General features: G+C 38.9%; 1 protein-coding gene across 2 annotated transcripts in view; it reads right to left on the minus strand.

The window, feature by feature from the left end:
* Nucleotides 1–1462: 1462 nt before the first annotated feature.
* Nucleotides 1463–16325, minus strand: part of PITPNM3 (PITPNM family member 3) — a 141813-nt gene continuing 126950 nt past the window's right edge. For both annotated transcript variants that reach the window (XM_026708577.2, XM_087928463.1), the window contains exons 18-20: nucleotides 11891–12074; nucleotides 11496–11624; nucleotides 1463–8974 (exon numbers count right to left, since the gene is read on the minus strand). In XM_026708577.2, the coding sequence (XP_026564362.1) occupies nucleotides 8666–8974; nucleotides 11496–11624; nucleotides 11891–12074 (622 nt within the window). In that variant the 3' untranslated portion in view covers nucleotides 1463–8665. The remainder of the gene's footprint in view (nucleotides 8975–11495; nucleotides 11625–11890; nucleotides 12075–16325) is intronic.

Genomic DNA, 16325 nt, shown 5'->3' on the forward strand with positions numbered 1-16325 from the left:
ACCGTTTTTCACAGTTAAACCGTTGCAGCATCCCCATGGTCACATGATCAAAATTCAGACACTTGGCAACTGACTCATATTTATGATGGGCGCTGTGTTTCAGGCTCACGTGAGCACATTTTGCGACCTTCGGACAAGCAAAGTCAGTGAGGAATCCAGACTCACTTAACGGGGTTACTAACTTAACTGCTGTGATTCACTTAACAACTGTGGCAAGAAAGGTCATAAAACGGGGCAAAACTCACTTAACAAATCTTTCATTAGGAACAGAAAATTTGGGTTCACTTGTGGCTGTAAGTCGAGGACTGCCTGTAGTTAGTTAATTTAAAAAAAAAAAATTATTTCTGTTATTTGCAATTTAAAATAAGTTGTGGGTTTATCACATTATATGGTTTGTTGAACAAACTGCAGTTGACAGAATTTACATTACACATTTTTCAGTCTTGTGCTTAAAAGCAGCATTTTGGCTTCCGAAGAACACAAGGAGCAGATCTAATGAAGAAGGCTAAAAACTGTACACTTTGAAAGGAATTTGGCAGTTTTAAGAGTCAAAATGGGTGCTTAAAGCTCAGAGGCTGAGCACATTCATTTCCATTTTTAATTCGATGTAAAAAAAACTCTAAAATGCCATTGAAAACCTGCCATTTTGTCATGGAATGTCGGTGCCCTGAGTATTTTCTATCCCATTGCTAAGCCATAAAGCAAGCTTTATAAATCCCAATGAATTAATTCCCATAGCATGTAGGACACAAGGAATGAATATGGTTAATTAACTTTGGCCTTGAAAGACTGCTTAGCTAATTATTCCCCACTTAAGATAGGCATTCCCTATTTATAAATTAGAGTCCACATTCCTCCATCATCTGCAGGCTATTCCATAAAATGGAATACAGGTCATTCCTCCATTCCCCTATCTGTTCATCCAAAACCATGCAAGGCAGAGGTGTCAAACTCAAGTGCTTACATCTGGCCTGCGGGGCTGCCCTGGAAACAGCGAAGGACCAGCCTGTGATGCCTCTGCCAGCAAAAACAGAGTTAAGAAAGGCTGCGTGTGGCCTTCCCAGGCCCCCATTTTTGGGTGCAATGGCCTCCTGCAGCCCTCTGCCAGCTAAAACAGAGCTCCTTTTGCTGGCAGAGGGCTGCAGGAGGCCATCGCAGCTGAAAACAGGGCCCAGGGGAACATGCACAACCCACCCAAGCTCCCCTTTTGCTGGCAGAGGGCTGCAGGAAGCTGTCGCGGCCAAAAATAAAGCTCAGGAGCCCTTTTTTGCTGGCAGAGCACTTGGGCCACAACAGACGCCCTGACACAAGTGATGTCAAGCTGGCTACGCCCACCCTGGCCACACCCACCCAGCCCCTGAGGTCAAACACAGCCCTGATGCAGCCCTCAATGAAATCGAGTTTTACACCCCTGATGTAAGGGATTTGAAGGACACATGGTAGCGGACAGTAAAGACTCAGCTTGATTTAGAAGTTACATTGCTTTATTTCCTCTTCTGCTTGTGTACAGTCATGGATTTGTAGAATGTATAGAGTAGGAATAGATACATTTATTTTTGTGCATGAACCAAAGATGCACCGTAGCACACGTGGAAACAGTAAGAAACAATAGTCTCAAACAAGAAGGTCTGTTGCTTTATTTCATCAGAGTGCTGAGTGTTAAAACAATTAATCAGAAATTGTGGGTCTGAGCAACAGAAAAATGCTCCCACATCGAAGAAAGAATTTAAAAAGATACATACCAAAAGGCAAAGAAAGTGCGATACTTGACATTAAGTCATGTTATGTCAGAAGATTTTAAAAACCAGCTGAAAATAAAATTAATAACTTTTGGAAAAACGTTAATACTTCCCCGCTCCCCAATAATCTTTTTAAGCTCCTCTGTAAGAAATTCATTTGCTGTACACTGGAAATGGTTATGTGATTAAAATATTCTGACAACCTCTCTCTCTCTGCTGCTGGAGTTTATCCAAAATTCAAAATACCACATTCTCATATGCAGACACATAAGAAAAACAAAATTTTAGTTCAAAGCTCACATTCTTTGGCATCTCAGTGTTAAAGTCATTCTGTGAAGGAGATGGGCAATCTACAAATCTGATATATAAATAAAGTAATCATACAAATAAAAATACAAATATATGGCAGCTTTCAAATCCAAGCAGTTTTTTTTAAATAAAACCTCCAAATACAATAAAGATAACAAGGCCAATTTGGTGTGCTGCTTTGAGGCAGGGTAGAATTACTTACTTTTTGACATATTCCTTGTCTCTCTGACTGTTCCATAAAGATTTAGCTGGCTATCCATCATCATTCGACTTGATAATCCTCTGTATTGCTCATACTCGCTCTACATTTAGCAATTTGAAGTTTAATTTTTGAGGTCTCTCAGTGTTTCCAATTATGCCCTTCAACCATTCCATTGATCTCTAAATCTCACCCTAAAGTGCTTTCCAAGAGCCACAGAGCCATACAAATCTGACTTTGAAATCAACATCTTTAGGCCAATTTAGGGAAGCATAGCCTAGGAGTCTCAGGGTTGAGAACCTAAAATCCATTGAAATTAGCTTATTTCTAGTACAGAGAACCAATCCAACTGATTAAATCACATCTGGAAGAGGTGATAGCTAGATCTGAAATCAATATCCATAATTAACCCAGAAAACAAGAGTAGGTTTTTAATTTTGCCATTTCACCTCTAGATGGAGAAAGATCAAAGCTATTTTTATTTTGTAATTATGGATGTAAAGAGTGACATTGATAAGGCAAGAAGCCAGGGTTCCTGGAAGAATAACTATGTCACTATACCTCCCAAGGCTGCAAGAAAACAGTCTAATATATATATTGACTTGGAAAGGTGGCAGGAAAAAGAGTGGAATCTTGTAAATAAGCATTGATTTCTCCATACTTCAAAAGGGGTATCTTTAGCTCAGCTGTGTCTACTGATTAAACCAAGATTTGTACAAATCTAATTAAGTATCTAGAAATGATTCAGCGCACCTGGCCTCACCAATGAAAATCTCATCTCAAAAAATAAAAATATTAGTGCCTCAGATTATATTGATTTGGGCCCTTTTAAAATGAAGTCTAATAAGCCAACAACTTCATGTCATCTTTCCAAGACAATATTTTAAAAAATCAAATACAAGTATTAAATATTTTGCAGATTAGTATTAAACAATTTGAATAGCGAATGATATCAAATATGGTTTATATTCTGCTTTCTGGGGAATTTGGTTCTTGGAAGTTTGCAGAAACCTTTAGAATTTGGAAATTCATCCACCAGTTTGTGATGAAGAAATTTAGGGACCAAATGTGTTACAGCTTTATAACAGGGATCGGAGAAACTATGTGTCCAGCATTTGCTGTCTGAAGGGTTCATTCTATTGGCAAATATAGGCAATGATAATAATCAGTGCAAGTGATGGTAACAGAAAAAAATGTGAAATAGTTAATCTCTACCAGCTCTGAACTTTTATGAATTCAACTTTCAGCTTTCAAATGACCCTTAGTCAGCCTGCATAGCTACCTGATATTATTACAAGAGAATGCCTTTGTAGAACATATTCACCACTCCCAATAATGGTTCTGATAATTGACAGGAGACACTGCAAAGCACAAATGTGCCTTGTGTAGAAAAAAGGCAAAATACTCACATCCAGTCCCATTTGAATATCATTTTCCATTCTTCTTTTCCCTCCCTCCCCACCTTGGTGCAACACAGAAGATGCTGCATTCAAATGATGTGGTGAATAATGCGGTTTTCCACCCAATGAGGTCATAAAAATAGGAGTTGATCTGTAAATGCCAATGAGAAGAAACCTCTATCTTTGAAGAGGACTCAAAGACTACTTCAGAAAAAAAGACACACCACAGAATATTTGGGTCAAGCAGCAGAAGCTACCAGCCCAACATTTCCTTTAGTGCTACTTAAATGTGAAAGCTGAGATTTGGATTAACAATGCTACTCACACCTGGAGCAGAATCAAAGGTCTTTTCACAATGCTACAACAGAACAGCCAAACCTTGAACAAAACATGTAATATAAAAGTTAACTTCTGTTATGCAAAGTTAGCAATGGCACTGATGTGAAACACTGTACACACGTGTATGCGCACACAAAGCACAACCATATACATGTCATCTCTTAGCAACACACATTATAACAAGCCACCATTGTTATTCACTGGCTTTTTTTTTTAAAAAAAGAACAAGTTCTTAAATATGAGGGAGCAGCATAAAGGGAACTGTTAACAAGGCATTTAAGAACATTAAGGTTGTCCCAGTTCTGGATGGGGCGAAAGAAGATGACGTGTTGGTTAACTAGGGTACTCCTTTCTATTTATCATCAGAAAGAGACACACTGGTAGATGGAAGTAACTTTGGGGAATCCTCACAGATTGAATCCAAGACCCACAAAGTGGTCAGTCCAAGTTAGGATCAGTCCTAACACACAAGTAGGTTCAAACATCCATTTATTCCAATACCAAGACTGCTGTTCACAAGTGTTCCTTCTTTTAGAATTATCCAGATCTTCAGTTTTCCTACAAATTTCCCATCTGAATGCACTTGATGCTATTTGCTTCTGACAAAACAGAACAATCTTGTTTAAGCCATCTTTTGTACCTATGTTGTCTAGTTGCTTTTTCCAGTCTTCCATTTTTCCAGGTGAATTCCAAAGCATTAGAAGAACATGGTACTCTCCTGTAAAACTACAGTGAAAAGTAACAGCATGTGGATGCAGCCCACATGGGAATGGAAAATGTCAGCCAACACAATACATTCCTGGTTTTAGTGCCAGCATTTCCATGTCTTAAAGCTTCAGGCCTAAAAGGAGACTGACTACATGGAACTCTTTGGTAGAGATCTCTAAATTGTCATGTCTGAACATTCTTGTTTGTCCCACTTTTGGATAGCAAGGCTTATGTTGAGTCACATAAATAGCCTGGAAGTAGCTACTGAGGCAATAATTAAGTCAATGGAAGAGGAAGCATTATTAAATGTGAAGGTCTGACATGAGTAAGAAAGGAGTGTTTTTTTTTTTTAATAAACAGCACTTGAAGAATACCAGCAGATAATCCTAGGGCCAACAAATTTGCTAAAATCTCTCAGGTGCTAATAGATCTGACCTTACAAAACCATTTTTTGTAACACTTCATATTTAAATTGAGTTGCAAACCTGTTTGCACATTTCATGGATTTGTCACACACGAAGATGCAATTATTCTGTCCCATTCCTACAAGCATGGAGGACTACACCACATTCAAGCATACAATTTGGGGAATATAGTCCCTTACTACAGTCATGAGCTAAAGTTGATGTGTTTAACTCTGAATTACTTGGTGTAAAGGACTCTGCTACAACTCCCTGGGGTCTATTTTTCTCCAGATAGGGTGGGTAGCAAAATCTCTTAATAATGTCACCCATTTTGCTGACTGATGTACTGTTGCAAAATGATTGGGAATTCTTCTTCAACCTTAACTTGCTTCATTAACTAGATGTGATGTCAATTAAGTCATGTAGAAGCATTTATATTAGTCCAGGGGCCTGGACTAATAAGCAGACCAAGGGAAAGTGCCTCTCTGTTTCCCAAGATGCACCCTCAATTACTTACAGAAGATGGCCTATGTCTATCTTTTTTTTTTAAAAAAAATAGCAAATTTACTCAATAGATTACATCTAATTTGGTTTTTAAGCCCATGCTATCTGATTGAATCTTGGTGTAAGGGATGCTTATTATTGACTGGATTCACTAAAAACACTAAATGCAGCTTACAAAAACAACTACCTTGAGACATTACTATACCCAAAGAAAGAAACCATGTCAACATTATGGTCTAATTCTCACCACTTGTTAAACGAATGGCTGGATTCTCACAAAGGCCCGAATCACCGATTACTCATTTTAGCCTTACCTACCAACTTGATGATATGCAGGATAATCAATCAAAACCATGTATTGCATGAACTTCAGCAGTTCTGAGCAATTTAACAATTCTGAGCAATTCTGGCAGATATGCTATTCCTACCTATGCAAGAACCAGAAAAAGACCAATAAAAAGAATGATTAAAGAGGCATTCTTGATACGAAGGAGAACAAGAGATAAAACGAAGGAACACTGCAGTAAGAGATTCAAAGCTTTTTGAGTGGTGTGGTAAGATAAGAGCGCCAAAAAATAAAGAAAGAAGAACACCTGTTCTTTCTGTACTCAAAAATCAATCAAGGTCAACAACTTGGAGGGTTGGCGTTTCAATTTCATTGCCCACTTCTTTTATTTTGTCATCTTTGCTGTTCAGCATGTGAAAGATAAATGGACCAATGTGATGCACACTTGCCTGGAAATAGAATTGTGCTCCCATGTTGTCAAAATCATGAAGGTTAAACAGTATATTCAATCAGAAAGCAGTTTCAGATTTATGGATATTCTCTTGGAAAACTAATGTGTAACTATGGCAGAATGAGACCATTTGAACACCTGAAGGAGCAAGAGATGTTATTAAATGAGTCTGGTGCTCAGAATCAACCCAAATTTGAAAAGTTAAAAATGTCCGCATCTGTCATATAAATACTTGGGATATTCCATCTGTATTTCAAGCAGACAAACCCGAGTCTGGGAAGAATTGGGGAAGCAGATAGTTTGAAAATATAGTGTCCCATGGGGAAGAGAAGCCAAAAGAGGCTAAGAGGCTGGTAGGAAGTTAACACTGTTGGTGTCCAAGAATACAAGAGAAGAAGAAAACGTTTATCAGGCAGAGATAGAAATAGCAGCATTGGGCTGCCAAACAGATGTAGATTCAAGAGCGATCCAAAAATCTCTGAAGAGCAGTTGCCACAGAAATCATTATGAAAGGAGAATAGTGCAACTGGTGCAGATGCCCATAGGGAGAAAAGGATTTGAAGATACAGGAAAAATCAAGATTGCATTAGCTATGAGACACTGTCTGACAGCTAAATTTAACAAAGCCCTTGATTAACTCTCTGAGGAAATTTTGTTGCTGCAGGTTAAGGAAAGTATACTGTTGTATTACCAGAATCAAAATTATTAAAGGCAAGGAAATAGTTATCTCAGGATTGTACAGCAATTAAGCCATGAAGCAATTTGCCATTTTTCATTCTCCTTTCATTATTGTAGGCACCATCTGCTTTCTAATATCCATCTTTGATACACTTCCAATGAAGAAAAAAGCTCAATCTATTCATAAGGTTTTTGTGTGCTGTTAGCTTGTCTGGTCAATCCTAAGAACTAATGACAGGCATGTTTCGCCTATTAATTTCTGCTATGAAATATGGGCTATTGTACTCTACTTCAATATTTAGTAGTACAATGTCATTTGCTATCTCCTGACTCATTCCCTTTGCTATGCTTCTATTGTACTTTTTCTTGTGATGGGGTAATGCTTGACTGGGGTTGTTCAACTTCTACCGAGGTCAGGTGGATTGAGCCCAGAACAGAGTTTTCAGTCTCTTTCTCAAGAGTTGCATGGAAGTTTCATTTACTCTGTGTTTTCTACAGTTACACTGCATTTAATGGTGGGAAAAGGAGATAAATTTCCGAAAAGCAGGTATGCTATACATACATTTACCTTACAGGAACAAAATAAACTCCCTTATTTTGAATCAGTTCACTAGTTTATTAATTCATTTTATATGAAAATTGACTAGGATTTACCAGCCCTAACTGGAGATGTGAGGTTTTTTGTCATGGGACCCCTTCATATGGAAAACCAATACCTTATCACTGAGTGTTTGGGATATTTTATTCAGAAATGGCAGATATCTTACAGCACTGGGAATATGGCACAGGAAAGTTCTCTCCTGAAGCTCAACAGTGTGTTCAATACATAGGATAGGACACTATGAGTAGCAGGAGTGAAGGTTGCTTTAGTGGGGGTTATGATGATGGTAGCAGAAGGATGCAGACAATCCCTTCAGTTTCTTTAGAAGTTATGGTTTTCTGCAAAAAGAGCAAAAAATGCTATTGTGGGGCCAGAGAAGATGGGTGCCATATCTAAAAAACAGTAGGCCTACATTGAATCCAGGGTTCAACTTTTTCACCACTGGTTTCCACGTTCATGTGTTGCCTCCATTGAAGTCTCTGATAAATAAGCAAAATTGAAACCTACTCTGGTGATGAGCCAGTGATAGAGCTGTCTGGATGAAAAGATATTGGGCTTAAGGCACCCAAGAGATTCCCCAGTGCACAGCTATGGGCTCCTCCCTTTGATTCTTATCTGCCCCAAGAACTGCAGATGTTGCTGCTGCCACATCAGAAGGCTGCCTTTTCGAGAAGCAGATGTGGTTGCTGTCAGTGAGGCCCTTTCTCACTGAGATAAGCTGGAGCTTTCCCGCTCTGCTTTATTGCACATTTTTGTTATGAAGTAAACATTAAGACACAAGCTCATTTTCCTGTCCAGCGACACCCCCGCAAGAGATTGCAGTTGGTACAAATCATTTTCTCTACTTTCAATGTTTCATGAGTGGATACAAACAAGAGGAACAAACAGGAAAGTTCCCCTGGGGAGACAGAAGCTGCCAGAGCTTTGTGAATTCCAATCCTCTCCATCACTTTGAACCATGAAGCTGCTAAGTGCAACTCAAAGAGCAAATGCCTACAAACTCTTTGCAGGATGCCAGAGGCCTGGTGGTGCCATCCCAACTCTTTGTTATGGGACAGACTCAAACTTATGAACCCCTCCTCTCATCCACACCATGGAGGGCAGATGCCGGTCATGGTCTTTATCTGACTCTGGCTGGCTTTGGGCACGCTCTGGCTTGGGGGTCAAGGATGGTGGGTCAGGTTGCTGGACAGACATAGTTCTCCGGAGGTGATTCCTCTTGCGTAAGAAATCAGGTTGAGAATGAAGACCAAAGCTGCCTTTCCTTAGGATCATGCGGGAGTTGTTTTTCTTAGGCCGGGAACGGAGGCTGAACTCCAGGGAAGCCAAGTGGGCTGCATAACCTTCGCTGATAAACTGGAGGAGAGGAGAACAAAGATGGCAAACGTTTAGCATCACCTGTAGCATGAGGGAGTAATGTACTGCAGAAACTTCACTGCTCTTCTCCCCAAACACCAACCCAAACAGACTAAAAGTCAACAAAGGACAAATGAATCAAAAATAGACCAATCAACTGGTTCTTTCCTTGCAGCCACCTGTAAGGATTAAGACAGAATTTGTGCCAAGGAATCGGCCAGGGAAGTGGATTCTCTAGTGGAGGGTAATGTTTGTTTTACATTTGTAGTAAGAAATGCACAGAACACAGGAACTTTACAGCTTCTACAGAGGGATAAGTGGGTGGGCAAGAAACATTAAGCTGGTTTTGGATTAGTTAGAGGAAAATGTGGAAACACAGTAGACTACCCGAATCTGTTTATATACTGAAAATGCTTAAATATTAGAATTGATCAATTGACCTAGTTGACTGCAAACCTGTTTAAAATGCAGGAACCTGAAATCAGTAAACATTAGCAGGCATAACCAAAGCCATATTTAGAGTGCACAACAGAATAAACTAGAAGCCGTTGTGAAGAAGATAGGGTGCACCAAGCATTCTCTGGCAGGGAACAGAATTAATACAACATGTAGGCTATATACAAGATTAGAAAAAAGCTCTCTTCAATTTATTGCCTTGTCAAATTGCTACAGATAAAAGCAAGTTAGAAATAATTATGTGCGGTCAAAGAGTAGGCTGTTCCTTTCCTAAACCAATTACTGTTTGTTCTTAATAAAATAGGAAAGATGACAACATATGAAATCAGCTTGATAAAATGACTATAAATTTTGTCTTCCACAGAGAACAATCACCCTGTGACCACAGATCAATAAAAAACAGCAGAATATTTTTCAGCTGTTTGGTTTTGTTGGCTTAAATTAGGAAAAAGAAGATTTTTTTTGTGGAACAATACAGTCTTTAGCCATGTCACATGTCATCTCCAGACAGCAGCAGCTGCTGAATTCCTGTATGGGACCGATGAACAATTTGTTGTTAGAACTGCTAGAAATTGTCTTCCCTGCTATGGAGTCTAAACTTTTATTTGCCCAATTTTCAAGTTCCTTTCCCAGTAACACATAAAATATCAAATAAGGCAATTTCATTTAAGCATGACTTTGAAACAGGTATCTTTTCTTTATCCATTAAATATGTAAGGATTTATCCTATCTATTAATTTTATTTTTAAAACTGCATCATTCATAAGCTATAAAATCCTTTGAGATAAACTTAGTTCTTGGACGCATTCATGTAAGATTTTGGGGTATAGGCTTTGAGATATAAAGATTGTGAGTATAAAATTGATTTACTTGATTAAGGGAAAATGTATATATATTATTATTCCTGACAGCTCTTAATGGATTTTTGCTGATTAGGACTGAATATTGAGATTTTATAATTAATCTGTTGATAAGAGATGAGATATGGGAAGAAGAAATATCAGAGAAGGTAAGCTGCTGAAGTTTTCCATATTTGTCTGGAAGGTGGATGGGAGTAATTTTATATCTTTTTAATTTTTTATAATGTATTTTCTTCTCTGCATTTTTCTTTTTTATATTCTACTTAGTTTGTATCAGATCTCTATCTTTGCATTTGTAAAATTTGATAAAAATTATTTAAAAAAGGATATTAATCGAGTCTGACCTTATTTAACGTTTAAAACAAATCAGGTACAAATCAGAGCAATGCAGTATAAAATTTTTAAAATTGCTGATGGCCATTGCAGGTTTTATTCTGGTAGCATAGAAAGCATAGATATAGCACTTAAGTAGATTAGATTAACAGCTTAGAAGCATTACATGGTAAAAGGACCTTAGATGTAGTCATTGACAACATGAGGCAGCTGTGTTAGACAGCTGGTAGAAGTGCTAACACACTTCTGGGCTACATTAGGGGAAATACTGAATTTTAAAAAGTGAAATTCTTATTCCCCTTTACACATGAAATGTCTATAATTCTGGCAGCCCATTTCTAGATGTATGTGCAACTTAGAGCAAGTTCCATGGAGGGTAACAAAGATGATGCTATAACTTGAGAACATGCTCTATAATGCTCTCTTTAATGTTGTAAGCCACCCAGAGTTACCTCCCAGTGAGATGGGCAGCAAACAAATTTAATAAATAATGAAAAGACTGAAGAAACTTCAGAGATTCAGCTTGAATAAAACTGGGGAGACCCAAAAGAGAGCCATGCTCTTTCGATTAAGAAATGTTTTCCATAGGATCAGAAATAATGGGCAGAGTGGTCGAATTATGATCCTTTTGTTTAACAACTATTGAAAGCTCAATGGCACGGAAAAAAGTGATTTATAACTGGTCTTTGCATTTACGACTGCCACAGTGCCTCACAGCCATATGATCAAAATTCAGGTGCTTGGCATGTATGTATGATGGTTGCAGTCATTTGCACCCTTCTCAAGGGGCTTCCAAATTTTGTACAATGCCCCCAGAACCCTTCTTATTTCCCAGGACCCTTAAATCTTCCACCGAAAGAAAAAACAATCACCTGGCACAGAGTCTGATATTTCTTTGCTGGTCGTCCAACAATGTAAATCTGAGAGGGGGAAAGACCCAGGACATTATACACAGAAATGTCCTTCATGGAGCCATATGCAGCACAAATTTTGATGTGGCACTGAAGGGAGAAATGTCAAAGGTTAGCCATGAAAATATGATACCAGTCAGTTCCCATTTTTAATGTCCCAATTTACCCATGTCATCAATCTGGGTCACTAGCAATCATGAATTTGAACTATGAAGTATATGGATTGTTGTAGTCTTTGTTCACATGTCATGGCTGTTTCTAGCCATGAATCTGATCCAACAACTCAAGAAAATTAGTCTCTAATTAATCAAACTTCTCCCCATTCAATGCTCCTGAAAGAGCAAAGAGGAAATTACCTCTTGCACAAGATTCCGGAGAAAAATGGTTTTCTGCCTTAAAGGATCATGGACAAGACCATCAGAGAAGAAAATCATTCCTTGAGGGAAGTTGTGCTGAGACAGCCAGGAGACAACACGTTGCTTCTGCATGTCGGGACGTCCTGTGATGTAGATAATCAGGTAGCCAAGATCTTGCCAATGCCTGTGTTAGAGAGAAGAGAAAAGCAACTGGGATCATTAAACAGTGTATGACTATTCTGCCTGATAGAATCTCAGAGGGGACGGTGAGAATGGGAGAATAAGAGAAGGTGAGAAGGTAACTACAGAGGTGTCTATGGAGGCTTTCAATCATCCATGTCATGGCTGTCCCAAAGATGCCTTTTCAAAAGGCAACTGGGACTTCCTTGGTTTTTCTTTGAAGAGGTTTTGTTTCTCATCCAAGAAGTTTTTTCAGTTCATACCTTCAAGGAAAAACAAAGAAAGTCAAGTTGCCTTTTGAAAAATCCCTATAGACATTTATTCTGTCTGATAGAATCCCAGAGGGGAGAGTGAGAATGGGAGAGTACCAAAAGGTAACAAGAGAGGAAAAACAGATGGTTAGGAAGATGGAAGGGATGGAATTGCGCATGATGGTTGTGAACGTGAAGTTGTAAGGAGCTGAAGTCCCATGGTTATCAGCATGCCGTAATAGTCAGAGCTAGGGGAATAAAATTTGCATTTCTCTCTATTATTTAATACAGTCTTCTTAATAATAAGTTCGCCCTTTTATCAATTATCAATTGTTATCAATTATTTTCAATTTCAACTTTCTTTCTCATCCAGTGTTTCTCAATCTTGGTAAACTTTTGTAGCATATGGATTTCAACTCCCAGAATTCCCCATCCACTGCTGTAAACTTTTTCCTCCTTAGATAAAAGTTTATAAATTATACATATTAATGAAAAAAAATGCATATTAAACATGGTTTGTAAAAATTGTAGACAGTGATCCAAAATACAAAAAGCAATGAAGTTTCCCCCTCTGTCCCCACATATAGTGCATCTACCAATAAACTTGGTTCAAGTTCTCCTCTTTTTTCCCTCAGTTCTACTATAGAAACTTCAGAGACACTTTAGACTAGGAGTTTTTACAGATACACTATTTTACATTTGAAGCTTATCTGAATTTTTAACGATGAGGGTACCTTCTCTATAGAGTTGAATTGGATCAACCCCAATTTGCAATGCATGAGGAAGCAGATAGCATGTTTGCAACAATATTTTTATAATCTTGCACAACCTGACTTCCAACTTCTAGCCAAGAGGATATTAGTAATTACATATTACTTAAAATTATGCATGCCTTTCTGAGGGAAGGCCAGATGCATCTTTATTTTAAAAAGATAGCTATTAGGCCACTTCTTAAGGAGCTTTCCCCTTAAGAAGACAGGCAGTTAAAAGCTAGTCTCTAATCTACCATGGTTGGTAAAGGGATTGAGAGACTGGTGACTTATCAAGTGTAGCCAGTCCTGGAGGAAACAGATTATTCTAATGACACTACCAAAAGTTTTTCAGTTTGTGGCACTATAACAATGTGATAGATAAAATCCAATAAAATAATGGCACAACTGGCTTCACGGTAGGCTATGGGTTGGCTAGCTTGATGATCTTTGCTTGGGCAACAACAGAGGGTGTGATACAGATACAGATTAACAGAGTTGGAAGGTACCTTGTAGGTCATCTAGTCTGACTCCAAACCCACCCATCCCACCCAAGCAGACCTACACCATTCCTGACAAATGGCTGTCCAGTCTCTTCTTGAAAGCTTCCAGTGATGAAGCTCCCACAACTTCTGAAGGCAACTTCTGTTCCATTGATTGATTGTTCTCATTGTCAGAAAATTTCTCCTTATTTCCAGGTTGAATCTCTCCTTTGTGTTCTCACTTTGGCTATAGACAGTATCAATTTTGGTAGACTAGATCGCTGATATTTAGAAATAGGAGTCACAGGTCAACAATGGTTCCATCTCTAGCTTGGACAGAGTTTGGACAATGCTGCTGCTTGAACGGAGTTGCTCAGAGTTGTCTGTCACTCAAGGAAGGGTCAGTGATTGCAAGTTGGGTCATGAGCAAGACCTTCCTTTTCTATATGCAGTGGAAGATTGCATGCACTCCTAAAAAGGAAGCAGTTTGCAGTGTGAGGCTATTCTCATCCTTCTGATGAAAGCACTGACGGCCTGTGGATGCACCACAGTTGTTAAACCGAATGGGAGCTCTTGGGGTTCTATTTGGTCTCCAAGGCTTACCAATATCTACATGAAACTGCTAAAAACCACAGCAAAGACTTGGAGTGAGGTGACATTAGTATATTGAGGACACCCTCCTTCATTGTTACATCTTCAGGAAATGGCAAGGTTTCCCTGCAGAGCTGCCTGCCTACAGCCAGTAATGGGCTGAATGAGAGAAAAATGAACTAAAACTGCATCTGGAGAAAATGAAAGTATTTATTTTAGGAGACCATAATTCCAGAGAGATGGTAGTTCGGTCTGTTCTGAATGGGATTACATTCTCTCAAAAGGAGAAGGTAGGCAGTCTGGAGCAGCTTCTAGACAAATCTAATTTCTAGACTGAAGAGAGAGAGAGAGAGAGGAAAGGACTGCCTTAAAATTTTGTTTGAGACCTCAACTGTCCTCCTTTCTGGAAGAGGCTGTCTTAAAAATGGGGTGCACACAGTGGTAAAATCCAGGCCTGACTACGTTAATGTATGTGGGATTGCCCGTGAGTCTTAGGCACCTGGAGGTTTTAATTGTTACTTAACTAAACAGCCAGGTGAATCTAGGAAACAATGCTAAGAGACCAGATTACACCTATGCTTTAAGTATTGCACTATCTGCCAATTTGTTTCCAGGCAAATTGCTGCCTTTAAAGCCCTATAATGCTTAACTCCAGACTGTTTGAGAAAACTCCTTTTATGTAACTCCAATCTGACTGAAAGCATCTGAGGAAAACTGCCTACAATGGGGAAACTTGACTAAACCTTCTCTGAGGGGACTGACATCTTTACAAGCTTTAAAAAGGCCCTTGGGGCATTTTTTTTTCTATGCAGGCTTCTACCAGTTGCTTTTACAGTTAGTCCTTGGCTTACAACCACAATTGAGCCCAAAATTTATATTGCTGAATGAGACAGTTGTTAAGTGACAGTTGTTGCTCCATTTTATGACCTTCCTTGCCACAGTTTTTAAGTGAATCAGGGGAGTTGTTAAGTTAGTAACATGGTTGTTAAGTGAATCTGGCTTCCTCATTGATTTTGCTAGTCAGAAGGTGGCAAAAAGTGATCACATGACCCCAGGACACTGTAAATATCATCAATATGAACCAGTTGCCAAGCATCCCAATTCTGATCATGTGACCATGCTGTAACAGTCAAAAGTTTCAATGCCATTGCAACTTTGGTCACTAAATGAATGGTTGTAATTCGAGGACTACCTGTACTTGTTAATATTATTAATTCTTCTTGTTTCATACATTTGTTTTCATTACTACTGTAACTATTCTTAAAGTTTTGATTTTAAATTTGTTTTATGCCACTAAGAGACCTGTTAGGTTTTGGTTTAGCCTGGAATGTGAACGCTATCGTGGTTTATCAAACATGGTTTATGGCTTAACATAGGAATGGTTTATGGCTAAGCAGATCTGGCCATTTCTTTGTGCCCCCACAAACGACTCCTCTAAACAAACCGGGCTCCCAGCCATTTAAGAATGGAAATACATTCAAGTTGCGGTGCACACTCTAAAACAATCAAAGTACAAAATTAAACATCTCCACAGCCATATTATCAGTCAACACAGGACTGAAAAGCGGGGGGGAAAGCAGGAATTTCCCCTTCCTCGCACAAGGTGCTTCGCTCCTGTTTTGACTACCTGGTGGCAGGAGAATCACAGGAAAAAGTAGAGAGGGTCCAGGGGGCATATGATAGAGAGAGGAAACACAATTTTCTTCAAAAAGTTGAAGAAAAGTTCCACAGTTTAATATTTCACGGAACCTGGAAGTTTTGCCTGGGGATATTTCGCTAGCACTCCTGCCACCAAGTGGTGAAAATGTAACAAGGTTATTCCCAAACAGATTATTTCCAAGGTGCAACTGACGGGAATATGCCAATACATATTTTCATTCAGGAATGATTATCACTTGACTGCTTTATAAGTAGACAAAAGGGGCTCCCTTTATAGGGCAAGGTCAGGAATTCTGTCTGGAAGCCATCACCTATTTCCACTTGGATTGACTAATTTGCCCTTGCACAGATATATCTTATGTGACAGTTATGCTCTTTCCTCACCCAGGAGATAGTGCAGGCCTCACAACTGGACTACTGTACTGCACTCTACTTTGGGCTGCCCTTGAAGACCAGATAAGCTACAACTGGTCAACAACTTCTTCAGCCTCAGTCACAATAATACACAGGCAAACAACCGATA

Source organism: Pseudonaja textilis, chromosome 1 (assembly GCF_049901715.1).
Source record: "Pseudonaja textilis isolate UNSWEBS1 chromosome 1, rPseTex1.2, whole genome shotgun sequence".
Lineage (NCBI taxonomy): Eukaryota > Metazoa > Chordata > Lepidosauria > Squamata > Elapidae > Pseudonaja > Pseudonaja textilis.